We start from the raw sequence: 27473 nt of genomic DNA, 5'->3' as shown, positions 1-27473 counted from the left end.
CAAGCACTTTGCACCTATTTAGAAAGAAGCTAGACTAAGAAATGTAATTATTATTAAATGCATTGTGTCCTTTCTTTGCTCCACCACTACTGCTTATTGCTCCCTCCTGGACATTTGCGCATTAGAAGAACAGCTACAATTTGCCTGAGTGTTACCCTCCAGGCAAAAGGCTGCTCATGGCTGCTTTTCTACATTTCTTTCATCCTTGCTGAGCTTTGTATTTAGGGCCCTTTTTTCTTTTTTATTTTCATTTCATTTTTGTTTATCCTTACATGTATGCTTCTTTTTATGGATGCATGTAATATTGATCAGGTTTTTTGTGTTTGACTGCAATTTGTCATTTTTTCTGCTGAGATTGCATCTTTTCAGACTCCTTGATTCTCCTTTTTCATTGTTGCGTGTTCACACATCAGAGATTTACATGTTTTGCCAAAGTTTTAGGTGGCTGTATAAAAGGTTTTTGCATTTAAATGTAAAACATTTTTACCTGGTAACCAACATTTTAAAGAGAATTTTATTGAATGTATTTTATACATTCATACATATATTTATTTCAGCTATTTAAACTATTGATCTGGCTGAATTAAGGACTTAAATAAATTTGAATTACATAAACTATTTTCCTACGCTAACAGTCTCTGATATTAGTCTACTGACCAGGGTAAGAAGCCTCAAATTTTCTTTTCAAATCTCTTAATTAAAATGAGGAGATACTGCAACAGAAAAACACACACTATGCAAGCAAGTTATCAAACAACCACAGATGTTCAAACAAGACAAACATGTCCACTACAAGTGGTAGAAGGTAACTAAGACAACTAGCCACATTTACACAAGTACTTAAATACAATTTTGAAGCAGTGGTACCTTAAGTATTACCACATTGTGCTTTTTACAGCAATACGTTTATCTTGCAGCTGTTGTTCTAACTTACAATTTCGCAGTATTTAAAAAACTTTACAAAAAGTTACATTTTTAAAATGCAATACCTCAAAGGAAAAAAACAAACAAAAACAAGCTCCACTTGGGCCAATAGGTGTCCCCGAATTGTTTGCAATTCCACCAAAAGATGATTTCCACCACAAAACATTTTGCATGGTCTCATAGTAAGTTTGAGACCAAACAATTTAAAATTATTCATTTTTTTCCCAAAAACAAAGATTAGGGGGGAAAAATGTACAGAAAAAAACTTTGTGCAGAAGAACTTTGTCTAACTACAGACTTCTCATTAGTACTGGTTTGGTGGGGGTCAAATAAAAGTACTTGAAACTAGATGCACTTTTGCAAACATTTTAATGTTACTTGTGCACTGATGCCTAAATATTCAGTCTGATCGTGTAGTACTTTATCTTTTGATAACTTGTCTTGTTAATCAAGTAGATTTTGAATGCATGATTTTCACTTTGGGCATTCATGAAGTGTATTGATACAGTAATATTAGTGATAATAGCATCCAATCAAAGATCAAAGAGAGTCTCTGTATAGAACACTACCAAAACAGTCTTAGAGTTGCAGTAAGAAATTATGGTCTCCCATAATTTCAGTTGGTGAGCTTGCTAACCTCTACAGGACCTGTCAGAGTGGCTGCCCACAGCCAGTCAACGAACAACACTGGTGATCTTCCTGAGCCTGAAGACCCCTGAGAGGAGGAGGGAGAAACTGTGGAGGAGCGGTGAGGCTAAAGGTGTCCTCAGCCTCACAAGGGAAATGGGTCCTCCCACTGCTCTGCAGTAACCTGTGGGACGAGGATGCAGGACTGAGGGCTTTGGGGAACAGAGGATTTGGTTTTCAAGGGTGAAGGCCGGGGATGTTTCTGTGGTGGCAGAGGCTCGTCTTGCTTCGGCTTCACTGTTGACTGCCACTGGACTGAGATGGTCAGTCCAAACTGCCTATTGAACGCCTCCACCTCCGCATCTTCTTGGCCATAGAAGAAGCATAGTGGGACGAGAATGTTACAATAGCGGACACCTCCTGTCTGACGAAGCAGAACGCACGCGCACGCGCACGCAGAACCTGCAGTAGCTCCTCTCAGCTAATGGCCGCCGGCAGGTGTGTAATACACAAGTGTCTCTTCTCAATGCTGCCCTGGACTTTGAGGAAGAAGGCGGGCTGCAGCATGTGGCCGTGCAGCAGGCGGGTGGCTTCGGAAGCTGCCCCCGATGAGCCGCAGATGCGAAGCCCCGGTTTTCTCCGCTGAAGTTTATCATGAGCTGAAACTCCCAGAGCGGGCCCACAGAGCCAACCAGGGGGATCAGCTGGTCCTAGTAGGCGTCAGGAAGGGCTATTAGAGCCCTTTCTAAACACCTGCTGAATCAAATATCATCGGTTGTTTGCATGGGAAGACAGGACACTGGGAAGTGAGAGACAGAGAGGACATTGGCTTAGATGGTCAGGGACGATCTTCTATACTTTTCTTTAGTTAGTTATCAGCCTGCAGCATGGATTAGCTTGTTTGTCAGCGATCTCGATTGTTGCAATTCACATTCGTTTGGACAATATGTATGTCAACTACATGTTGTGGAATAAAGAAGTAGTGAAGTGGTGCCTCTAATGTTTTTTTGGGACATCAGTGGAGGTATTGGAGGCGCAAATGAACAACTTAATCAAGGCTAACAGCACATTCCCATCCCCAGCTGTGCAGTGCCGGTCCAAGCCCGGTAGACATTTGGGAAGGTTGCGTCAGGAAGGGCATCCGGCGTAATAACTGTGCCAAACCAACATGCGCACAATGATCCGCTGTGGCGACCCTGAACTCACGGGATAAGCCGAAAGGACAAAAAAATAAAAATAAAAAAATCAACGGTGCAGATGATAAGTGATAAAATCTGGCTCGAAAAGAATCCATATTAATTTTAGAACATGTATGGGTGATTATGATTCACTTAAAAAATAACTTATGTCCTTTAAAACCTCAACTAAAGGCTTTAACTGCTTGTTTTTGGAGAAAGGAAAGATGGAAGTTTTAAAGGTGAGACAAACATTGAGTTGCTGGCCACAGTGACCAGAGGTATGTTTGGAGAAGTACAGATGAGGCAATTAATCCCAAGCATGGTCCTGGTAGCATCCCCCTTTAAAACTGTCTTGTTGCCAGTTGACCTGGAGCCGAGTGGAAGGAAAGTACCTTAACCTTTTTCAGCTTAAATCAATGGTTGTGGAATGTATAAATCAGTCTTTAAAGTGGTCTTCCCAAAGTCCTGACCTCAACCCTATTGGAAATATGTGGATGATGCTTAAGAGTCAGATCTGTGTCATAAACTACCAATTTTAATCGAGCTGGCAAGCAAAGTGGTCAAACGTCCAACCAGAGTGGGTGTGTCTCAGTATGTGTTTGTGTGTCAAGTGTCAACAATGACCACAGAGGAAGGATTGCATGGCCATGGTGCATTAGATGACAGCAAGTCTTTCAAATATTTTTTTAGTTTAGGTACACAACTAGATGCCAGTGATATGTTTGGCAGTTGTTATATCACACTGAAATTTAGTTGGTGATAATGTTCACAATTATGTTGGGCAAAGTCATAAGATATGCTATAAATACATTGTAGAAATTGCATTTTTAAGTCAAAATATGATAATATATTTTAATGAAGCTGTAATGCTAGAGGAATGTTTGTAAAGTTATCTAACTTACCGAATAAAAGCCAGAGGGATATTAAGAATATCAAACAAAACTTGAAAGAAGTGTCAGATTCTGTTTTATTTTCCATGTACTTTGTTATGCACAAGAGCTAAAAAAAATAAGTTATGAAATGAAAAAAGTAAGGTAAAATCCATTTAAAATGTATTTACATTTAATTACAATTGGCACACTGAAAAGAGATATGGGCTGTGTAATGAGGATTAAGTGTGGTGTGAAATATATGAAAGTGTAAAACTGTGCCAGTATTATGCAGGTAAAGTGAGGAATCTGCAATAGTCTTAGTAAGGAGCTGAAATGTGCTCTGACATGTCGGTGTGACGCTAACCTAAAGCCATCAGACAGACTCCTGGCATGTTTGTTCCAGAGGATGGGGACCATTAGAGGGTTGTTGATAGTTTTTAGGTGGTTGAGTCCATCATAAACTTCCATCGACAAACGGTTCAGAGTGACAGAGCTGTCGTTACTAATCTCTGACAACAGGAAAAATTAAGAAAGCTGGGGGCAGGGTGGTAGTGGAGTGGTGGGCACTGCCACCCCCCAGTTTAAAGATCTGTGATTCAATCACCTGCCAGCTAGCTTAACTGGGGACTCTAAATTGCCCTAGGTGTGAATGGTTGTCTGTCTGTCTGTCTCTCTGCTGGCCCTGAGGTAGTCTGGAGACCTGTCCATGGTGTACCCCGCCTCCCACCAATGATTGCTCGCATAGCTCCCGCCCCAGCCCACGACCCTACACAGGATAAGCAGTTAAAGATAATGGATGGATGGATGCATGGAACTTTTTGAGACTCTCAGAAAATGTATGTAAACATAGTTTGTATACAGTGGATAGTAGGGTTTTTAGTCTTTAGGGCATTTTTCCTGACCTTGTACCTTAATAGTGGGAAACTCTAATGATATTTTCTTTAATCCTAACAATGACCCAGAAACCTGAAGGATAGCTGACCCAGTGCTCTCACATATGGTGAGAGGGGGTCAAGTGTTGAGGGGTTCCTACATTGTAAAGAAAGAGGACAAGGGAGATCACACATTTGTAGGGAGCAGTGATGTTGACTGTTCACATGCTGGATGTGAATTTTCCCCGTCTTGCCTGCTGCTTCTTGTCTGTTTATTTGTTATGCACTGACAGGTAAATGTTGGCACAAAGAACAGGTGTTCCAAATGATAGCTGGATCAAAAATCAGGCTGAATTCTACAAACAAAGAAATTTAGCTCTTGACAGATGTAGTGCAGGCAGACAGGAGAGTAAAACACATCCTCTTCACAGATAAGCACAGGTGGTGGTCAGTAGATGAGATGATGTGATTCCGGGAGCACAGTGGGGGGGGGGGGGTCAAACTACCAAAACTGCAGTAAAACACATTTGAGCAAAGGGTGGCTTCCTGTACTTCCCTATGCAATTCTATATGTTACAAAAACTACATCAATTTATATATATAAATTATTCAAATGCTGCTTTTCCACTGACATTTGCTAAATATGATGTTAATTTGAGCTGATAATTTATCCTAATGTCTTTGTACTATTGCCAATTCCTGGTTAATAAATTGAAAGCTAAAATAGCAAATTGAGATAATACGATTGACATCCTTCTGTAATTATGTGTCAGGAGAGATAATCTGCGGTCTATCTGTCTATCTAAGTTTTTTTTCTAATTACTAACACAAATATGAAAAAAGTAGTGTGTATATCGCCAAAACAGCCACACGTTTAGACATATTGATGGTGCAGGATCTAATTTAAACGAATGCATATTCTGTGGTGTTTTCTTGAAATCCTATTTTTCGAAACATCAAAGGATTTGAGAAAATAGACAAAATAGTTCGAAAAAGTAGTTAACATGATTGAATCAAGGGCCACCCTGATGCCGGTCCCGAGCCCGGATAAAATGGGAGGGTTGCGGCACAAAGGGCATCCGGGGTAAAAATTAAAGCAGCGGAATGCGACAAAAAAACGAAAGCCGTTGATTTGAGTTAACATAAGTGAATTCAAAACGTGTTTAAATTCTTCCGTTTTGTAATATTCTTGCAGGTGAGGGTCAGTGGGTGGAGGAGAGTCGGCACAGAACATGTTGCTCGTTGGCCAAAATGTCAAACGGACATTGGTTCCGGCATGCCGGTAGGCGCTGGAAACGGACGTTATGATTGGCCCGCTGGCAAATCACTCATTACAACGCCGGCAATACGAGGTGGGGCTTGAGGTGGTTTGCTGCTGTGTGGATTCCTTCAAGATGTCGGGCTTGCATTGGAGGCCAAATAGCGGCTCGTCGATAATAGAATAATAATAAAAGGTAGTTGGATACCCTTTAGGAGGCAATTGGCTAATATTTAATGGTGAGTATTACTGTAACATAATACGTTTCGGGGTAGCTGACCATTTCTAAAGTCGTAGCGCACTGTATAAGTTAGCCTCTTGATTGCTTGTTAGCATATTAGCATATATGCTAAAGTTACTAGGGGCACGATGTGCAGCTGCAGACATGAAGGATGCGCTAAAACGTCGTTACGGCCATTTTCGTTTTACAATAACTTTTTTCCTTGAATAAACGTTAAACTTAAAAAAATAGTATGTGCATTTTCAAATCCAATTTCCTCAGCTAGGCTACCTACATAATTAACTTGAGGAGGCAATTCCGGAAGAAAATAATTTACAAATGTTTCAGAGCCGGAATAATTTTTCAAGCATTGCTGAAAGTGGCTGGAAATAGACGGAAATGCAACTGTTTAAAATTGAAGCCTAAAGGTTGAAGAGATTAACATTACTGAAAAAACTGCATATGTAGTTAACTGAAGCAAAAGAGGATTTGATCATTATAGAAAGTAGAGCAATAGAAATATTGAATTTGTAGAAAAACGTCTTTGAAGCACGCATTGTGTATTTTAAAAAGTTCACATTTCTGTAGTTGAAGTAGGTAAATACTGAAAAACGAATGTAAGAAAGCAAAAAAATATTACATTAGTACATTACAAGTTAGTTATCCCTATATTTATGCCCAGTTGAGTTAATTATCTCATAATTGCTCTTGCTTTCCCCTTTCTCTAGCTACCAGAAGATCCTGTTGGAGGATGATCAATGCCTAGATCCTGTATTAAGCTGAATGCATTGTGATTTCCAATAATTGAGACAGTGATTCTGAAAGCTGTCTACATTAATGAAAAGAGCAATGTAGTCAGCTTAGCATATTCACCTCTGGTGCGTGGTCTATACAGGAATGCGCTTCTGCATGAATTCTGGTTTTAGATAAGAAGAGAGCCTCTCAGCAGGTCAGATTTTTAAATAAATTATTACTCTGAATAAGGTGTAGTTCCTAATCTAGAGGCTATGGAAATAGATGAAGTATTACCCCCACTTCCCTTGGAGCCACCTAATTATTTTGGCCAAGACGAGGGCAGAACACCTCCAGCACCTCCACCACCTCCCCTGCAAACGTCCAGTGACGCAGAGGTAATGGACGTTAGCTCTGGTGGTGATGGATACACATACACCCCAGGGGACGGGGAAGCCAAGCCGCTGCACCCCCTCAACAAAGGCTCAGTAACTTTCTGTAGCCAATTGTCAGATGAGGGCAATTCCCAGCCACTGTGTCCCAGAACAGCTCGCCACGCAACCCCAGTCAACACGTTTCTTCCAGACCTCAAGCTGCTCAGAGATGTTAAGATCAGTGTCAGCTTTACTGAAACTAGCAATAGTAAAGATAGAAAGGTTTTATACACAGGTGAAGGGCAAGAAGGAGGAACTGATGATGGCTTAGGCAGCCTAAATGGTGAGATGCATGATTTAACTAGTGAGCAGGAAGTAACTGCGGGTAGCTCTGGAGCAGGAAATGCAGCAGGTAGAAGATCAGAAGAACCTGAGGTAGACCTGGAAAATAAGGTAGAGTTCGCTGTCCTGGATGAATTGGATGACTTCTACGAAAACTTCCTTGATGATGGGGAGCATGGCGGCTTTAAGTCTGAGGTCATAGTTCAGCAGGAGCAAGCAGATGATGAGGCCACAGCTTACTCTTATGAGGTATGTCTGTTCTTAATTTGCAGTGTCCCTTGTAAATTGCACAAACCAGTTTGGCCATTTTTGTCAAACAGAAATAGATTAGCCCTTACACGGGCCAATACATTATCAGAACTGCATCATTTTAATCGGATGACTACATCAGCACAGTAGAGGTGCAAACACAGGACATTAGCACAAAATCTCAAACTGGTTCAACCTTTGCTGCAATGTAATATCTGGACCAACAGTGGACTATTTAAATTCATGTACCTGGTTATTTTTTGTGAAATGTCATAAATGGAAACAGCCTAATTTTGCAGCTTGCCTTGATCAAAGATAACATGCTGCTAAAAAGCCTAAAATAATTTTCAAATTGGCATAATTTTTCATAATATTACAAACTGACAGAGTTCTAAAAAGTTTGACTTTCTGATTATGCGCTCTCTGTGGTACCAGGAGCAATTCCTCCAAACCAGTTTAGCTCCTGGATTTTAAATGTGTCATATGAATAGGCTGTCTAAATTATTGTGGATTTGTTTTGGGTTTTTTTTGCTTAGTTTTTTTAACAGTGTGTGACCTGAGACCATCAAGGTGTTTAACATTTTTATGCCACAGTACATCCATAGTTCCAAATCTTCAGTACAAAATAACAACTTGGTAGTGTGTTTAATCCTGAAAGTTCAAGTAGCCACTAGCTAGCAATTTTTCCAAATGCAAATACAGGCTGGGCCGTACATTTATGGCTATGCTATTGGCTACAGGGAATATAGAGGAACCACATTAACTGAATTAGAAATCAAATTTCAAACCATTTAGGGGGGCTGTATATAAATATTGTTATTGAAAATGTGAGGTGCTGGAAAAGGTTAGTGTAATTTTTTATTTCTTTGGTTAAATGCAAAGTTTCCCTTTTAAAATAAACAGTAAAAGATTTAAAAAAAACACTTGGTGGTTTTAATGTTTGTGTTTTTATAATTGTTCATTGCTAGAATTTTTTTTTTCACAAACAGTAAAAACACCTGTTGTGACTGATCAGTGTACTGTATGTCTTTTACAGCTCTCTGCATTTAGTTTATGGCATTTTTGGCTTTTTATTAATTGTGAGTTGTGTAGATACAGACTGGAAATGTGGGAAGAAACAGGCTGAGAGAACAACAAATAACTAAAGGCCCTGCCAAAATCAAACCAGGGACTCTGTAACCTACCCAAATTAACGAGTCTTATCACTGCAGTATGTTACTTTATATAAAATTAAATATCCTAAAGAAAAATGTTTAGCAGAGTATTTATTTATTTATTTATTTATTTGCTTAGCATAGCTCTGGTCATTCAGGCATTTATTTTGTTTATGGATCAGTTGAGTTCAAGTGTTTCATGTAAAAAAAAAAAAAAAATAAAAAATCTTACATTTCTTAAAATGTTCACTCATCCTTCTCTACTGGGCTTAACCACTGACTCTTCCAGGAGGAGTTTGACAATGATGTGGATGCGCTACTGGAGGAAGGTATGCCGGTACCAAAAAAGATGCGTCCAGCAGAGGACAAATATGGTGGGGAAAGTGATCATCAGTCGGATGGTGAAGGAGGTGTTCAGCCCATGATGACCAAAATTAAGACTGTCCTAAAGAGTGAGTTGTGGATATTTCTCTTTATGGTTATATACTATGAAGGAACTTGCAGTTGAATGTGGTTTTGGCACAGTGGGTATTCTAAACATTATCTGTCACATATGTTTTGCATCTTCTTAATAAGTGTATATTTATTTAATAGATCTTAAAATAATAGTGTGGTGAAATCCGATGTCAGATGTTGCCTGTAGCCATATGTTAATATCTCTCAACTGCTTCCTGCAATTAGAAGAATCCATTGTGACACACAGAAATTCTCTAATTAGTAGCCGTTTTGTAAAATGAAAGTGTTGTATTGCCTGCATTGACAATTACAGTGTATGTTAAACTTTATTCTATCTTCTATGTAGCTTCTATCATTTTAATTATTGTATCTAAAACTGAGTTTTGTTTTCTTCTATATCCATTCAGTTGGGTATGCATGCCACTGCTGAAATTGTATATGGTTCATTAATATTCATCGTAACACAAAATATTACTACATTAGCCTGTATAGATGACTTCAATATCAGTCAGTGCAGTTAAGTAACTCGGTTACAATCATTAATGGAGCAATACTGCCTCGTCTGTCTTGTCTTTCCATATGCCAGGTCGTGGGCGACCACCCACTGAGCCTCTACCTGATGGATGGATCATGACATTCCATAATTCAGGCATTCCAGTCTACCTTCACAGAGAGACCAGAGTGGTTACCTGGTCAAGACCCTACTTCCTTGGGACTGGCAGTATTAGGGTAAGATACATCACATATGTCATATTTAATAAACTGCCGATGCTGATGCAGCAGTTTGTAATTGACTGCATATGTCAGTTCTGTAGGCAGAAATGTTGGTTAGAGATAAACTGTTCAAAGATCGACTGCATCAGAACAATTCAGAGATTAAAAACTATTTATTTGACCTGTTTTAAGGTCATGGAAATGTTGAGCTCAGCTATTAAAACTAATGTATGCTGTTTAACTGACTTAGTGTTGACACAGTTTGTCACAACTCTTTCTTCCTTATTTTTTATATTTTTATTTATTATTTTTTTTAAAACCAGAAACATGACCCTCCTACTAGCAGCATCCCTTGCCTGCACTACAAGAAAATGAAGGAACAGGAGGAAAAGGAGCGGAATGGGGAGGTGCCACCTAAAGCAGAGGGGTCTCCAGTCAAGCCCGGAGAGGAGAACAGCGAGGAAGAAAAAGCAGGCAAGTCAGTTCCTTCAGCTGAGGAGCATGACCACACCGCTCCCTCCATTTCGAGTGGTGGTGGCCCAGATGGAGAGGGAACCCCTGATAACAGCATGCAGGGTAAAGAGTCCCAGCCCTGTGACACCGCCCAAGGAGCCTTAGGACAAGTCAGGGCCAAGGTGGAGGTGTGCAAGGATGAGTCCATTGGTAAGTGGCTTTCACCATATACTGGCAGTGGTAGACTTTTTAAAGGTTTCATTGTTCTTAAACTTTTTTTCAAGTGATCTAACTTTTTAAAAAATTTCAGAACTTGAAGAATTTCGCCTCTACCTGGAAAAATGCTTTGATTTTGAACAAGTCACTGTAAAGAAGTTTCGTACATGGGCTGAGCGACGGCAGTTTAACAGAGACATGAAGAGGAAACAAGCAGAGTCAGAGAGACCTATTCTGCCTGCCAACCAGAAACTCATCACACTATCAGTTCAAGATGCACCAACTAAGAAAGGTTATATCCTCTTTTTAATGCTTACACTTTTTTTTTTTTTTAAAGGCAAGTCTTACATTTATGGCATCTGGCGTAAAAAACTGTGCTAAATCAACATGTGGACAATGATCTGCTGTGGCGACCCTGAACTCAGAGGATAAGCCGAAAGCACAAAAAATTCAGTGAAACCATAAGAACAGCAAATTAGTTCCAATAGCTAATATCTATGTGACACAACTCCATGGTCATCTAAAATGCTATTAAACTATTGTTACATTGTGATAAACTCAGTTTATATAATTTTTAAATCATTTTACCCTGTCAAATTACCAAAGGTTGGCTGCTCTGGCTGGCTTTTTTTTCTGTTTATGTCTTTGCATAAACGTCAGAGTTCAAATCAGAGTTCAAATGTGGGAGGCTTTAAAAACACTGCCTGTGCACGGCATACTCTAATTTATTTGAGTATTTCTTATATATTTAGTTTTTTGCTGATGGATTTCACTTCTTATTATTTTGTACAGAATTTGTCATCAACCCTAATGGGAAGTCAGAAGTTTGCATCTTGCATGAATATATGCAACGTGTCCTAAAGGTTCGACCTGTTTACAACTTTTTTGAATGTGGTAAGTTGTTTTTAAGTTGTTTTTATGCCTGTGTCACATACACACAGTGTGAACATAGGCACACATGCTTGCCTGTGTTCACACAAGTATTGCTGTTATCTCTTTTGAGATGAAGTTTCAAGTTTGTTATTGATTGTTACAAGATACTCATATCAAATAAATCCCATTTCTTTGTGTGTGTTCAAACAGAGAACCCAAGTGAACCCTTTGGAGCATCAGTCATTATAGATGGAGTAACTTATGGCACAGGAACTGCAAGCAGTAAAAAACTTGCCAAGAATAAAGCTGGTAATTTCTTAAATTTACTGTAATAAGCCATGTGATATGTTGGCTGGTGTACGTCCTAAATGAATGGTCACTGTTTTAGCTTTAGGGTTAGCTGAGATTGCAAGACTTTTCTATGATTGTCTATATTTTAAGAAGGCCTTTTTAAGAGTTAAACTGCATAAATAAATTGGAGGTGGATTTCTGGAATCAGACAAGTGATGTACAGTGGTTTTCATTAGCTGTGTAAATCACTTGACGAATCCAATGTGCTTCTCATTAGTTTAGTTTAATCCAACAAATTACTGACAAGTGGAATGAACAGTTGGAATCAGTTCAGCTCAATTCAGATTGTGGCACCTTTCCAGATACAAATCTTTTCCTTTTTCTTTTTTTTTTAATTAGCCTATAATTAGCCTTGTATAATGTTTCCACTGCTGCTCTCACATGTAATCTGCTGTGAACTGCAGCTCGAGCCACACTGGAAATCCTCATCCCTGACTTTGTGAAACAGACCTCAGAGGAGAAGCCTGTTGAGGGTGATGAGCTGGAGGTATTTATTTTATTATTGTTTTACATTTATGTCTCTACCTAAAACAATTTTAAGTGAAGTAGAACAAATTAGGTTTATCATCAAGATCTGCTTTGAAACGTAGATTGTGTTCTAAGATAAAAGTGGTAATATTCACTGTGATCTGTCCTACAGTATTTTAATCATATCAGTATAGAGGACTCAAGGGTGTATGAGCTGACCAACAAAGCAGGACTACTTTCGCCATATCAGATTCTTCATGAGTGCCTTAAAAGGTAATAATGAGCCAATAAGGTAAATGTATTAATATATTTGTTGTGAAACATTGAGCCTAAATCTAATTGTAGTAATCATTGGTATGTCCATCTTTTCACAGTATATAGTCAAACTGTCTTTCATAGTTTGACTATGTACCTTTTCACTTGTCATACTAAGTTTGATGACCTGTCATCTCACTGTTGACAACCAAGAAAGTACCAAGTGTCAGGATGACATTTTTTTAGATTTTGATGTTTTGTCTTCCATACAGAAATCATGGAATGGGGGACACCAGCATTAAATTTGAGGTGATCCCAGGAAAAAACCAGAAGAGTGAATATGTGATGACGTGTGGAAAACATACTGTGCGTGGATGGTGTAAGTACATCCTAATCCTCATTCAACAGTGAGGTTGAAACCTGATCAGATAACTGGAGAGTTGATAAGAGAGCTGTTAGGTTAGTTTTCTCTAGTTCAGAAACTTCTTTGCTTGTGAAGCTCAATCACTCACGTTGTATTGGGGCTTTTTAAAACACTGGTACTGGTGCATCATATACAGTCGCACTTGTTTTTCTGCCGAATAGTTATCACCAATGTCTGTTGTGGTAACTCTTGTTAACATGGATATAGCTTTAAGTGATTTTTATTTATTTATTTTTTTTTGCATGTTTCTCGCCAGGCAAGAACAAGAGGGTTGGCAAACAACTAGCATCCCAGAAGATCTTACAGATGCTTCATCCTCATGTCAAGAACTGGGGCTCACTGCTGCGCATGTATGGTAGAGAGAGCAATAAGATGGTGAAGAAGGTAGGTACCCTCAAAAACACTTGCTCGAAATATTCTATGATTTGGAAATTTGTTTTAAAGGCTTAATTTTGTTCACGTATGGGTGTTTTACAATATGTTTCTGTCAATGATTGCTGGCTAGCCATCTTTCGTGCTTTTGCTGGCACATTAATGCTTATCTGTTGAGTAGTGTGACACCAATGATAGGACAGTGTGAACAAGGTAAAAACAAACTTAATCAAATAATTGCTTCAGAAAGCTACTACAGGCCATATACTCTACTGTGAACCTTGATTCTTGCTGGCTGCCACATGAAAAGCCAACCAGTAGAATGTAAATAGCACTAATACTTCTAATAATTGAGTTTGTAGGCTCATCTTCATGACTTTTAAACAACCTCTGTGTTGCAGGAGAGCTCAGACAAGAGTGTGATTGAGCTCCAGCAGTATGCCAAAAAGAACAAGCCAAACCTTCATATTTTGAACAAACTCCAGGAAGAAATGAGGAAATTGGCCACACAGAGGGTGAGAGCTGTAACCAGAATTATTTAATGAAATTTGATTTGAACATTTTCCAAGCCTTTTGTATTTGTCACCAATAACAATGCATCTTTCTGTGGTAAGCAGGTTTGTAGGGAGACATTATTTTTAGCTAATGTTTATATATTGTACTTGATTTTCTTTAGTATTTATTGGTAAAAATTACGCAATTTTTACAGCAGGCATTTTTTTATTACCACTACTATTTTATTGTGAGCTGTGTATGCTATGCAATAATGGCGTGTTACACTTCCAAGTTAGATCTCTGACTTGGAAAATCAGATGAACCTGGGCAAACCCAACCTCAAAATCCACTTCAGAGTTAAATTGAACAAGTCATAAGCCACAGCAGTGAGTTGGTGTGCTAAGTGTATTAATATCCACGATGTCTTCTCTGAAAAATGCCTACTAACTGAGCCTTAGAAATAAAACTAAGTGTATGACTTGTTGAGGGCTATTTTTCTTAATAGTAAATGGGTTTTAGAAATGTTGTCACTAGACAGATTAGTGAAGGAAAAATGATTCTGTTTTCTGTTGCATCTACACTTGATTATTGAGGCTCAAAAACGGAGTACATTTTAATACACATCTTGAACAGTGTAGTGTAAATTTATTTCCAGTGCTTGGAATACTTCGGCTGATTTTCTGAACAAATTTCTTGTCATGTTTTATTTTAAATTGTTTTTTCGTACCAGGAGGAAACAAGGAAGAAACCCAAGATGACTATTATGGAGTCTGCCCAGCCAGGAAGTGAACCCCTCTGCACTGTCGATGTTTAAGTCTCAGAATCACTGATGAACCACAGCACTGAAACCCAGTCACTGTCAGACATCACAGACACCACCATTCATTACTTAATTATGCATCACTGAGATCTACTGTTATCAAGTGTTGATAGTGTTACTAACAGATTATCTATGCCGGTAGAGCTGTTTACTACATTCATATTTTATTGGATCAGCTGGTAGATATAAGGGTAGGACTAAATGCACTAACCAGCTGTAGAGCAAAAATTGTTTACCTCTCTAGATGCACCCTAGCTATAGTGCTAAAAAACATCACCCAGGGTGCAAAGAAGTTAACGTGACTTGATAATATGAACCACATAACATAAAAAAGGCATGCTTCTCTGACCACACGAACCATTACACACATTAGTTTGGTTTGGAAATGTTGATTATCCACAGTCACGATCACAAGCACCAGTACTTAATAGTTTTGTTTGTGTTGGAAAGGGACTACTAATATTTGTGTCTTTATACCATTCAGTTAATTAGGAAACAAAGTTACTTGTCTATTGGATATTTTTAATGGTAGGTGTTACAGATAGTTTGAATGAAGAAGACAAAATATGCTGTTTTGTTTATCCTCAGAATGCAAAGTGGCTGTCTTGGTTTGCACGAATTAAAATATGCTTTGTGAAGTGATCATTATTCAGAACTGTTATGCACTTGTGTCCTGCCTGATATTTTTGTTGAGTGATTATGCTGTTTGTACAAGACTATCTGCTTTTGGGATATTTGAGGTGGCTTGTATTTTAGAGGAGGCGTTGACACCCCTACTCCATCCCCCATATTTGCTTTAGAAACTCATTCCTGCTCCATGCGCTTACATTTCAGTAAACCCCAGCACATGGCCACTGCATACAGTAATGGAAAAATGAATATTTCTTTAATGCTCTTAGTTCTTGCTAGTTTTTTAAGTAACTATTCATTCCGTGCACACCAACTAATGATTTGTTACATCTTAGTTGCTTGCATTTTTCATGCCCTTAAAAAAAATTATGTAATACAGGTTGCCTTAGTTAATCCATTTCACAAAGGGCTCAGAGTATATACTATATTGGACCTAAAACAAACGAAAAATCTTCATAAGGTGGCAAGAGTGATGAAGCATTTGTTTAGCCAATTAGTATTTTAAATAAGATTCTTATAAAGAGATAATTTAGGAAAATGCAGCATGTGCGTTGTGAGACGTTTTTAATGAATGATGTATTGTGTATGTTCACCAACAAAGTGACAGCTGATAATTTCCTGACCACAAGTAAGGACAGGTCTTCAACAGCCTTGCCAAACTCAGTAGGTACACTGACCTGAACAAAACGTTATCGAGTCTTTTATTCCACCACAAGCTGATGAAACTGTACACCAAAGCTTCTATACAGTCTTATGCATTTTATAGATTACTTAAGGTGGCTGCAAGGTCTATAGTGGAAACACAGGAAGGAGCAGATTCAATATTACGTGGAAAAGAACAGAAAAACTGCTGTGCATTCTTTGTCAAGTATTTGGGCTGTGACTTTTTTTTTTTTTTTTTAAACAAGGTTGTTGTGATGTAGTATATGCTTTAAGAATGTGCTTTCCCCTCTGTGTGTATGTTGTCTTGCCATGTGTCCGCGAGAAGAGAAAACACTTACATGCGTTGACGACATGTTTAAGATGTTCCTGCCTAGAAAATGAAGTATGTATTGCAACTTGAGCTCTTTGACTTTTAGTGATGTTATGCAAAATAAAATGTCTTGACTATTGAAGTGCTTTGTTTTTATTCAGCTACATAGTGATATAACACAGAACTTCAATCTAAGTAGCTTTATAGTTGTCGGACATTGGTAACAATTGTTGTCAAACTAAAGAAGCATAGCAGGCAAAGGGGAACAGTCCATAAAGCCTATTTCAATATAATTTTTCAAGTCCACATTTATTCTGTATTATGAAATAAGGACTTAGCTTGATGAAATGCTGGCGAGTTAAATTGTGTTAATTAGGAGAAAAAAACCCTTTCAATTTCCAGACTTTGTAAATGTTTGAACAGATGAATGAATGTTAAAACATTTTCCAGGGCTTCTTGGAATATGTGCATACATTTACATTTCTAGTATGGAAAAATCATGCAACCTATCAAGGCTATTTAAGGCTAAGAACTCTTGTCATCCTGACCACTGCTGATTTGCTGCTGCTGGGAGTTGTATTCCACTCTTTCCAAAAGCAGAAGCATCTCCATGTGCATTGTTTGAGGGAAAAGATCCACAGCCATAGCTCGCACTGGACGGAATGGTGCTCCGTGAACTCTGTTGGACGGAGCTCTGCACAGGCTAAAGACCAAAAATTCCAATACAACAACATTTATATCTGGTATAATTTATTTAGCTGTACCAACTACACTATTAAAAGGCCAAATAATTAAATATGACTCACTCTATGAAGTTGTTCATAGCTGCCTTGGCATTGCACGCCACATACACGAGCCTCTTCAGATTATCTGCTCTCCTGATGGCAAGTATCACCTTGGAATCTGTTTTCAGTTAAGAACATTCTATGTTTATAAATTTCAAAGTGAGTGGATTTCAGTTGTAATGTAGCTTACAAAAAAAAACCCAAAAAGACTCACGTAGGCCTGCCCTCGGTGGATCTACAATGGCTGTGATGTTGGGTGACACAAGAGCACTGAGGATGTTTGGGAGTACATCCTCAGCTTTTCCACAGTGAAACTCAATATTTGTTAGACCTTTAAATACAAAGGAAGAAACAAAAATGTAAGTAACTTACGCACATTGGAGTTTCTTATGCGTTATTAATAAACTATAACAAAACAGTAGTGTGATGTTTTTGGTGTCCTACCATTAAGCTTTGCATTAACTTTGGCATCCTCCACTGCTTCTTGACACAGCTCAATCCCAATCACCTTCTTTACTCTCTGGCAAACAAAAGCCAAAAAAGTTCTCATTAAAAAATGTCAGAAACTCCCATTTCTAACTAATTCTAACATTAAAACATCTGCAACATTTTTTCTAACTGAGCTATCAGCTGTTACGTTCTGGACTTACTTCAGATAGTTCTTCAACACTAGTGTCTATAAAGGGACTTAAAAAAAGGCAGACTGGCAGGTGCCAGTCAACAACATACTCTCAGACGTTTAACCGGGACAGCAAACATTACCTTAGCCAGGGAGATTCCGATGGTTCCTGTCCCACAGCACACATCCAGCACTGTACTGTGCTGATCCAACTGAGCCCATTCCCCCACAGCAGAGTACAGCACCTCTGCAGCTGCTGTATTAACCTGCACAGTTAGCACTGACACACTTAACACTAGCACAAAATGTGGAAAGAATTTTTGAAGCTGTGTCATAAAAACAGAAACATGTATGCACAGTATGTGGTATGAAATTCAATACCTGGCTTCAACAATGAAGACAAAAGGAAAAAAACACAAGTGAATATGCTGGAAAAAACATATGGTTCTAAATTTCTTTCAGGTAAATCAATCTGTATTTCTGTCTAACCTGGAAAAAGGAATGAGGGGATATTCTGAATTTTAGCCCCAGCAGTTCCTCTTGGATGCAGCCATCTCCAGCTACAAGCTCACATGGCAAGTCCTCCGGGTTAGGAGATGTCCTTCACAACCAAAATATAATAATAATATAAAATAATAAATGACTGTATTAGACTGATGACTGATCTGCAAGCCACACCCCACTTACCTTTGACCCTCGCTGACAAAGTAAAGGGAAGTCAGGCCACTGGCCTTCCCCTCTCCTTCCATGAAGTACTCCCTCATGGACCTCTTTAGAGCATCAAGTTCCTCCTCTTCAAGTTTCTAAGAGTCATAGAACAAATAAAAGCGATCAGAAGGAGATATCGAAGTCTGTGTGACTCTAACTCTAAATAAAGAAAAACAATCTGACATGGAGTTGAGAACATTTCATCACCTGTGGGTTGAAGAAGACTATAGCCATGGCTTGTTTGGTCCTTGTTGTCCTTACAGTCAACTGCTTCCAGTGTCCTTCATATGTCTCAGGACAGTACACAGAGTATGTTGTTGTTCTGTTCCCAAAATAACAGCAAGTTGAATGCAATAGGTGAAGTGTGAGTGAAGCCTTAATTTTAAAAACAAAAGAACTTAAGATAATAGTACCTGATAAACTTCTGAAACTCGCCCACCACTCTTTTAGCCTCTGCAGAGACATGGCAGGTCTCGGAAGGCCCCACCACAGCACAGGAGCCACCTTTATATTTTCCCAAGCGAAAACCAATGGTCTTATCCTCACCATCCGCACCCACTGAGATGAGGAACTCACACTTGTTTCTGTACTCGGTCTGTTATGATACAGGGAGAGAAATAGATATAACAGATTTGAAGAGACACAAAACTTTCAAACATTATCTGCTTCCAGCTTCTTCAATGACATTAATCATTAACTGCAGCCTTTAAAATAACATATGCAATAGCTGCGCAGTTGCTGATGTTCAAAAGCAAGCATGTGTGAAATGAGAAGAGTTAGACCCAACATATCCATATACCTCTGTGGGAGATGGTTGAATAGCTTCCAGAGGACAACACATTTTATTGTACTTCCCTTTTTGAGCAAACAGCCATGGCAACATGGCTTTGTTGGTGCTGCCAATCTCTCTGAAAAGAAAACGATGTGGCATTTACGTTGAAAGATATTACTGTTAGTTGTTTGATATGTATATTTTCCAATAATTCTACAAGACCTTTATATGGAAAACTAGAAGATAATCTAGTGTGGAGGGATGTAGTTGATAAGAATCAAAGAGAGCACAGTTTTAAGGCTTTTAATGTCATCAAACCTCAGGAGCCATAAATTTTAATTATTGTTTATTACCTGTTGTCCTTTAAAGTCACATATTGGTTGTTATCTAGTGTCACTGCTGCAACAGATCTGGTATGACTCTTTTAAAAATCTTACTACTTACTTGGCCAGTCTCTGCAGAACCCCCACCACCTCCTGCTCCTTTCTCCTCAGCTGCTCCTCATAAGGCACATTCCACAGAGGAGTCACCACATTAGCTATCTGGACACTCAGTGACAACTCCTCCTCATCCCTTTCCGTTCGCTTGAATGGGGGTTGCCCTCCTGCTCCTTCTCCCTCCTCCTGTCTCCTTTTCCTCAGGATGGGGTCTGCTTTGGGTTTGGCCAGCCTGACGCTTAGCACCTGGCCCTTCCACTGCATACCGTGCACCAGCTTCATAGCCTTGTCGCGCTCCTCCTCGTTCTTAAAGGTGACAAAAGCAAACGTCTGCTTGCCGAAGAGCTTGATTTTGTGCGGGCTCAGGCTGTGTTTGGCCAGAAACTTCTTCAGGTCATTGAAGCCGATGAACTTTGGTAAATTCCTGATCTCCACTTTGTAGATCTCGGATGTGAAGAGGTCTTCTTTGATGTAGCGGTACACGCTAGGGTCTGAAGCTGCCTCATTCTCCTCCTCAGCTTTGATGTCAAATTTTGAATCAGCTGTGAAGTCTTGGGAGAGGTTATCAGGCTTATCTTCCTTTGACGGGGGTGCATCGGCCACTGGGCTTCCACTAACATCTGCCATCACTCTGTTCGACTGGAAAATGAACAATCCAGTAAATAAGCTAAAATATATCACATTAATAAAAATAATTAATTGTTTTGACAGTCTCGTGTTTTTGTTCCATTAACTGTGCAGAATTTATCAATCTGCATCCTGGACAGAGTGTCCAGATATTAAGTTTATTTAGAGAGACATAGTAGCTCTTTTAATAATTGTCGCAATTAACTCCAAAGTCTAGATTAAAGTAGAAAAAAGGATGCATTCATAAAACAGCTTCACGGTAACGCATTAAGGAGTTTAGTTTCATCTGTATGTTACTTGAAAATACTTTTACACCACTCACACTTTTCAGAGGCATCTAACATTAGCTACAGGCTGAATGGGCAACTACCATTAACTGAACTTGTCTTCTTTGTAGCTCAGATAAAGTAATGCATCAATGCACCATTTTCATATTTAACATATACGGGTTTCCGCCAACATAAACATGAACAGCGACGAAAACACGTCTACATGCGGTTTTTATGCATCTTACCTTTTTAAATTTACTTTGAATTCCACTTCTCGCTAAACTGTACAAAAAGCCGCCATGTTGCCTTAACCACGTACGACGTAACCTATGAACTTTTCCTTAAAGTGACAGTCGTCATTTCGGGGTTCGAGTTTCACGTCTATCTTGGTTTATTTTTTTTTAAGTTTTGAAAATGTTTTAGTTTTGAGTTTCTTTTAATCCTGTCTACTTGGTTCCCAAGGGTCTAAAAACACAAATAAAAGAGCATACGATACAAAACATAGGCTTTAAACAAATGATAAATGCTGTTGCTAATAAGGAGCACAAAGAGTTCAGGTTCACCATTACTATCCCCCTATGATTAAAAAACTTAAAAGCTGGCATTTCGTAAATAATAAAGTTTTGATCTGTATACATTGTGTTCCACTGTAATCCGAAGCCACAATACATCTGATCTCGAGGTCCCATCTTCTTTAGAGGCCCGAAGTTTAAATGCAGTTCATTATTTACATATATATTATTACACTGCGCCAACGCAGGAAATAGATAGATCACAATGTAATACACAATGAGTGGAATAATGAAACAAACCTGGATTTTAAAAATTGATATTTAAAGGCTGGTACAGCACACATACACACTGTCAAATATTTCTATTATTAATCCGTTGATATAAAAATGTATTGGGGCGGTGCGCGCGCTGTCACACTGTGGGCGCGGGCATACGTAGGAAATTCGGCGCGCGAAAGCTGTAGCAGGAAGTGAGAGCGGCTGAAGGGAGACGGCGGCCAGTTCGGGATTTGAATCTATCGAACTACTTCCATAATCTTCAAACATCTACATTAATATGTCAGACCCAAAGGTGAGGATACTCGTTTTAGGTCATCTAACGTCTTGCGTTTGCGTTAAAACCTGAATTGTGTAACAAACATTGTATTTGCGAGTGTCATAATTCGCCCAAGTTTGTAAAGAAAGACTCGAGCCAAGAGATGCCGACAATGCTGTTGCCTCTCGAGATGCTAGAACAGCTAACTTAAACGTTTTCGGGGCTATAACGTGTAATGAAAGCTTAAGAACTTTATGGCCAAAAGTTAAATATGTGCACTACAGGATCAGAATTAATTCAGAAGTGCAGAATTAAAGTTGATAAGATTAAAGCCATCTGAAGTGTGCACGTTACCATTGGCCTCAGGCATTAGCTTAGGAAGATGGTGGACCCAGAACTATAAACGATTTTACAAACTATTGCAGTCGTCAGTCATTTAAACATAGTATTTTACAATCTGCAAATCATCGGCTTGTTAACGACGATGGGCTTAGCTGGTTCCATTGTCTTTGTCTAGCCGATCAAAGCAGTACAGTTGCTAACATAAGTTGGCTAATGTTAGCAGTAACTTAATAGTTGCGTGCTGGACCCACTGACTCAGTATTATTGGGAACGTATTAATTAGAAGGTTAATACTCAGTGGAAAAGCACTTAACTGAATACAAAGTATCTTAAGTTCCTGTAAGTGGTGCTTCAGCATTACCCACGGACACACGTTGTGGTGGGCAAAGCTCTTTTAGCTCTCGCCTAGCCTGCTAGCGAAAGGCCTGTTAAACTAGCTAGGTAACGTAACTTTTAGAATGAGTTGTCGCAAATTAAAAAAAAAAAAAACGAACAAAGTTGGAAAAAACATTTTATGGTGAAGTCAAGCCCAGACTTTTAGTATCCACATCCAGCTTTCCGAGCCAGGGGGATGGTTGATTATACACCTATTGCGTTATCTGAAACAGAAGCGGTGAAATAGCTTACCCCCGTTTAGCTCGCTCGCCAAGATGTAACCGGGACGTTGAGATTCGGCTGACTTTCACGGCTCAAAAGGGCAACTTGATCGGCTAAATTTCGGTTCTTCACCAGAAGGAGGGAAAATCTACAGGAGGGTGTTTGATTTCCTGTTGCACACGGGCATTTGCATTTTGCCACAGGTCTTTGTGTTATGTTACGTTTGTATGAAGAACCTATTATGTACGTGCTGTGTTGTTGTTGATTTCTGCACTCATCATCCTGAGAAAAAGCAACTCCAAATACCATTAAAGATGCTTGGCTCAGCAACATAGGTTCACAAAAGGCTTCGCCAGTTCTCCACAAAAGCTTTACTTAACTAGTGAGCTCTTAAATCCCTGTTGCTTGTTGGTCAGAAGTCACTTTGTTACAGTCTAGAAAGTTTCAAAGTACCAGACTGACCTCTACCACATGCTGATCAAGTGAACTTTGAACGTCAGACAAACAAGTGCAATCTTTTTGCCGTGTTAATTTATTCCCCGTTTTTCCATTAAGGACCAGGATGACCATGAAACTACTGCAGATAGTGCAGAGGACACCAATCATGATCCCCACTTTGAGCCCATCGTGTCACTTCCTGAACAGGATGTGAAAACATTAGAAGAGGATGAGGAGGAACTCTTCAAAATGTAAGAAGGTTTTCATGGTCTTCTTTGATCACTGTTAAGTAAGCCAGCACTTTGGCGTCTTCACAAGGAGTGGCATCCTGTTAAGTGTGCTGTTGTTTTCCCAGGCGGGCTAAACTATATCGTTTTGCCTCTGAAAATGACCCACCAGAGTGGAAGGAGAGGGGTACCGGTGATGTCAAGCTGCTGAAACACAGGGAGAAGGGCACAATTCGCCTCCTGATGAGGAGAGACAGAACCTTGAAGATTTGCGCCAATCACCACAGTGAGTCTTGTTGATAAAATCTAATTGAATTGCTATTTTATCATTATACAGCCTAATTTTTTTTCTAGGACGAAAACCAACTTTAACAAGGATTTATAACACATTCCCAAACTGCATTACTGTATATTACTGTTGTGGATATACATGAGACTGTGTGTGTGTGTGCTCACTCTGTAGTCTACTTTACACAACAAATCCTTGTGTTCTGAGGTCATGTACTACAGATACCCAGTCACACTATAATACCTTTTCCTAGCATTTTAAACATATACTACTGGTTTGTATAAGAACATACATAGTTCAAAACTAATACAGATGCTCTGATTACACTAAAGGCAATATGCAGAAACTAAAATGTTCAGCTGAAGCATGTACAGTTTATAGATGTAGCCCCCAATAGTAAGCTTGGTCATATTGCTTCCCTCATGTGTTAACTTTGCTTCCCCTATTGTCAACTACAGTAAAACCCACGATGGAGCTGAAGCCCAATGCTGGCAGTGACAGGGCATGGGTGTGGAACACACTAGCAGATTATGCTGATGAATGCCCCAAACCTGAACTCCTGGCAATACGCTTTTTAAATGCAGAAAGTATGTATTCTTATGTCATGTAGCATCATCTTTGTTTATTATTTGTAAATGCAGCCTGATTTACTATTAATGTTCATCACTGAACAGCATTGTTATATGAATATACACTTCTTTTCTTTTTTAAAACAGATGCCCAGAAGTTCAAGGTGAAGTTTGATGAGTGCAAGGAGGAGGTCAGGAAAAACCTAGAAGGAACAGGTATGTGAAACTTAAACTGCGGCATTAATTCAAAATCAGTTTCTGATATAAAAACAATTAAGATTTTTAATTCACTATATCCAGTAGCACATCAATCCATAGTTTAATTTAGGTTAAAGTGGTTTGTATTGTGAGCACTTGAAAATAAAAAATAATCTAAGTAAGAGAAACATCACGTCTTGTGTAACAGGTTTCCTGAGTATGCAGACACACTCTGTTCTTTGCTGCTCTCTCCAGCCGAGGACTTTTTCTGTCTGCTACATGGACATGCAGAATGTAACACTTTGCCTGCTTACTATAGTGCTGGTGCCACTATGTTCTGCTACATTACGAGTTTGATTTTTCACAGGTTCACGTTGTTAAATAGTCTCACGGGCCGTCTGAAGTCATAAATTATTCAGACTATATAAAGATTTGATTATAAGGACACTAAATTCAGGTGCAATATGAAAATATTAAAGTTGTCTCTACAAATGTACATGTTTAGGAAGTTAAAGACATGCAACTGAGCAGTGTTCAAACTTTCTTAACCTTTAAGTGACTTCACACCTCATTTTTTTTTTCTGCCACAGGCAATACTGATAGTGCAAACAAAGTGGCAGAGAAGCTGGAAGAGCTTTCTGTAAAAGACAAGTCATCAGTGGAGAAGAAGGAAGGGGACAAAAAGGGGACTGAAAAGAAGGAAGATGAGGAAAAGGAGGTGAAGGCTGAGAAGAATTGAGAACCAAGAACTTGCTTTGCTGATCTTCAATTTATCAGTTTTCCCTTTTGTTTTCTACAATAGACTCTAAATGAACTGAATTTGGACACTTGCATCTTATTAGTTTTGTTGTTTTTTTTGTTTTGTTTTTTTAAATTTTATTATCGGTTTTGCCTCAAGATTACAAGTCCTTGATGCCACTGGGGAAAAATTATAACATTGAATTTATGAAAAAAAGAAGCGATTCCTCCAGCCCTTTTCTTCCCTGCACCATGCAATGCCATGCTTTCCATCCTTGTCATCTACAGTTCAATGTTACTTTTGATAAACTGTAAAAAGAGGCTTGTGATAGTGATAAGTCCCACATTGGGGTGTGTTTTTTTTTTTTTTTTTTTTTTTTTCCTTTCTTTTTTTTTGTGTGTGTGTGTTATTCTGCAGCAGAGTTTGTTTGTAGGGGGAGAGGATAATGTAGCCTGCTTGACAGCAGCACAGTGTCAGGGACAAGGTGTTCTGGAGGTGCATTGTAAATGTATAATTCCATTATGCATCTCAGTGGGCCTTTGTTAACCCTGTTCACTGTCCATGCTTCCACCATTAAACAGCAATTAAGGTGAAGACTTCAGTGTGAGCTTTATAGAAAATGTTTTTGATTCTCTTTTATCAGTTCTACTGGGGACTGATGAAGAGGAATCTACTTCAGACAGTTGAGGGCATCAGATGCATGCTGCAGAGTGCAGTGTCCACCAATAACTGATAAGGAGATGCACTTAGCTAAGCGTTCTTTTCCCTTTTTTTTTTATATTTTAAAAACATCAAGTCACAAGTAAACGGTTCATCAGAGTTTAATGCAGCTACTCTACTCTGACTTAAGTTCCTAACTAGGAAATCCAGTTTCTATTTTTTAGATAACATTCCCAGACTTTAAAGCATGTAGAGTATATGTTAACAGAATGTGCCCCATCAATATGTGCTCAACACCCTTTCCTTTTCTTTCCACTAATTGAGTTCTTAACTTTGCCTCTAAAGTGCATCTAAGTGCCAGTGCATCTGTAAATACATGTATATGGATGGAATGTTACTCTTCATTTGCACACAGATGATTTGAAATGTTTCCTCCACCTTTGAATAAAAGCTGTCAAAGACCACATTTGCCTTGATGTAAGAATTACTTGTTTCCTGTGGTAACTAACGCTGAGCTTTGCAGTTGAAGCAACATATCTTAATTTCAAGAATTGGTTTCAGTTTAACTGCCACGGTTTTGTGTGTTAAAATTTAATGTCTAATATAGGTGTTCCACATTTGGCCTTGCTTAATAACAAGAATCGATTTTATTCACTTAAAGAGATGGAAACTTTATTTACTCTGCTCAGATCAGTGGGAAATATTTCCTCTTCACAAAAATAGGAACACATACATTTATAATATATTTTGCATTTTAATACATAGTAAATTTTCTATGTGAGAAAACAATGAGCTTGTGGCTGAAGGAAAAGATTCATTACCGATGGTCAGGAATGTTTTCTCTGACCCACAGTCATCTATCCCCAAAAATTGACTAATGGTAGTCATCTTAAAGAGGAATGACAATGTTACTGATATGTGGTCAAACAGGGGTCTTTAAGTCATTATGGACCAGGGTGTGTTCAGACGACCCCGGATAACGGTCTAGTGAAATAATTCAAATGTTCCAGTGAGCCATTTCACTGACCCTCTTACCCACCAGATGGCAAAAAAGAAGTCCTGTCTATCCCAACATTACAATAAAAGCATGGCTGTGCTCATGGTAAGGCAGCTGGGTGAGACCTTAAAAGGGAGATCATAGTAGCCCCAGGGTTGTAACTACACGGAGTTTTTCTAACATCCGACCGTTTTGAGGAAGAAAGGCTCTCCCACAGCCACCAGCTTTTATACTGCAATCTCTGGAGAAAGTATACTGAACGCATCAGAAGTTGGACAAAGCATCCTGTGAAAATTAGCTTTCTTAGCATTTTACTGTTAAAAGGGAGGACTCATAACTTTGTACATTGGTCTTCCAGAACTCATGCCACTTACTGCTCAAATGAAAACACTACTGATACATCTTTTTCCCTCAGTGTACTTCTAGTGTTTACTTTTACTCTTAAAAGGCAACAATGGTTTATTTTTAACGCAAATGTAACCAGACCAAACTTACCATTTTTATTCCATATATGTTCTGGCATTCTTTTTCATATTCAGTTGATACACACTATATATAAAATCCTGAACTCTAATGAGTTCATTTTTATGATCAAAAGTAATACATTTTATGAGATGTCTTTTCAGTTACCAGCAAAACAAACAAAAAAGGATTAACTCTCTGAGTGGTGGGCAATACTATAGCTGTGCCAGACAGCTGCTTCAAGTTGATTGACATTTTCAGTCTTGATGATGTCTTTGAGAAATAAAAACTCGTGCTTGTGTGTTTAGCCAATTTTGGCACTAAATTCTCGAGGCAGCTTATATTGAAAGCCTGATTCTTGACTTCTGTACAGCACATACTGGCAATTC

At 38.8% G+C, this 27473-nt stretch overlaps 3 protein-coding genes, 1 non-coding gene and 1 pseudogene across 6 annotated transcripts; 3 read left to right on the top strand and 2 right to left on the bottom strand.

Annotated features, from left to right (window-relative positions):
- Positions 1–1488: 1488 nt before the first annotated feature.
- LOC137136207 (dead end protein 1-like) lies at positions 1489–4344 on the bottom strand (annotated as a pseudogene).
- A 1468-nt stretch (positions 4345–5812) lies between these two features.
- dgcr8 (DGCR8 microprocessor complex subunit) lies at positions 5813–16220 on the top strand. The gene is made up of 14 exons (XM_067522474.1): positions 5813–5970; positions 6680–7648; positions 9092–9254; positions 9845–9987; positions 10296–10635; positions 10736–10933; positions 11434–11535; positions 11725–11823; positions 12270–12352; positions 12506–12606; positions 12861–12967; positions 13269–13396; positions 13786–13899; positions 14610–16220. Exons 2-14 carry the CDS (start codon positions 6959–6961, stop codon positions 14691–14693), a joined length of 2352 nt encoding a protein of 783 aa, XP_067378575.1. The 5' UTR covers positions 5813–5970; positions 6680–6958; the 3' UTR covers positions 14694–16220.
- Positions 16221–16437: 217 nt separating this feature from the next.
- trmt2a (tRNA methyltransferase 2 homolog A) lies at positions 16438–22670 on the bottom strand. Of its 3 annotated transcripts, none has more exons than XM_067522479.1 (12): positions 22536–22670; positions 19631–20262; positions 19214–19322; positions 18828–19009; positions 18622–18736; positions 18394–18509; positions 18196–18307; positions 17850–17972; positions 17532–17607; positions 17302–17418; positions 17109–17205; positions 16438–17005 (listed from the first exon to the last, which is right to left on the bottom strand). In XM_067522479.1, the coding sequence occupies exons 2-12, from the start codon at positions 20248–20250 to the stop codon at positions 16828–16830; spliced, it is 1845 nt and encodes a 614-aa protein (XP_067378580.1). In that variant the 5' UTR covers positions 20251–20262; positions 22536–22670; the 3' UTR covers positions 16438–16827. The 3 variants fall into 3 exon arrangements, with proteins under 3 accessions (XP_067378580.1, XP_067378581.1, XP_067378579.1); XM_067522480.1 differs by lacking the exon at positions 22536–22670 and adding an exon at positions 21332–21422; XM_067522478.1 differs by lacking the exon at positions 22536–22670 and adding an exon at positions 20765–20917.
- Positions 21462–26089, top strand: ranbp1 (RAN binding protein 1). Its single transcript, XM_067522486.1, has 6 exons — positions 21462–21602; positions 23061–23194; positions 23299–23456; positions 23918–24046; positions 24176–24244; positions 24817–26089. The coding sequence occupies exons 1-6, from the start codon at positions 21588–21590 to the stop codon at positions 24963–24965; spliced, it is 654 nt and encodes a 217-aa protein (XP_067378587.1). The 5' UTR covers positions 21462–21587; the 3' UTR covers positions 24966–26089.
- LOC137136846 (small nucleolar RNA SNORA77) lies at positions 24448–24576 on the top strand. Its single transcript, XR_010915634.1, has one exon. It is a non-coding gene; the product is annotated as a small nucleolar RNA SNORA77 (small nucleolar RNA).
- Positions 26090–27473: the final 1384 nt, after the last annotated feature.

This window comes from Channa argus, chromosome 11 (genome assembly GCF_033026475.1).
Source record: "Channa argus isolate prfri chromosome 11, Channa argus male v1.0, whole genome shotgun sequence".
Lineage (NCBI taxonomy): Eukaryota > Metazoa > Chordata > Actinopteri > Anabantiformes > Channidae > Channa > Channa argus.
Note: the sequence above shows the minus strand (reverse complement) of the source record. Positions and strands in the feature narration are given on the sequence as shown.

Coding starts and splice junctions, on each gene's coding strand:
- dgcr8 (XM_067522474.1), top strand. CDS start 6,959: ATGGAAATAGATGAAGTATTACCCCCACTTCCCTTGGAGCCACCTAAT. Junction 7,649..9,091: donor CCACAGCTTACTCTTATGAG/GTATGTCTGTTC, acceptor TGACTCTTCCAG/GAGGAGTTTGACAATGATGT. Junction 12,607..12,860: donor CTTCATGAGTGCCTTAAAAG/GTAATAATGAGC, acceptor TCTTCCATACAG/AAATCATGGAATGGGGGACA.
- trmt2a (XM_067522479.1), bottom strand. CDS start 20,250: ATGGCAGATGTTAGTGGAAGCCCAGTGGCCGATGCACCCCCGTCAAAG. Junction 18,510..18,621: donor TAGTCTTCTTCAACCCACAG/GTGATGAAATGT, acceptor TATGACTCTTAG/AAACTTGAAGAGGAGGAACT. Junction 17,608..17,849: donor TCGGAATCTCCCTGGCTAAG/GTAATGTTTGCT, acceptor TTTGTTTGCCAG/AGAGTAAAGAAGGTGATTGG.
- ranbp1 (XM_067522486.1), top strand. Junction 24,047..24,175: donor ACGCTTTTTAAATGCAGAAA/GTATGTATTCTT, acceptor TTTTTAAAACAG/ATGCCCAGAAGTTCAAGGTG. Junction 24,245..24,816: donor GAAAAACCTAGAAGGAACAG/GTATGTGAAACT, acceptor TTTCTGCCACAG/GCAATACTGATAGTGCAAAC.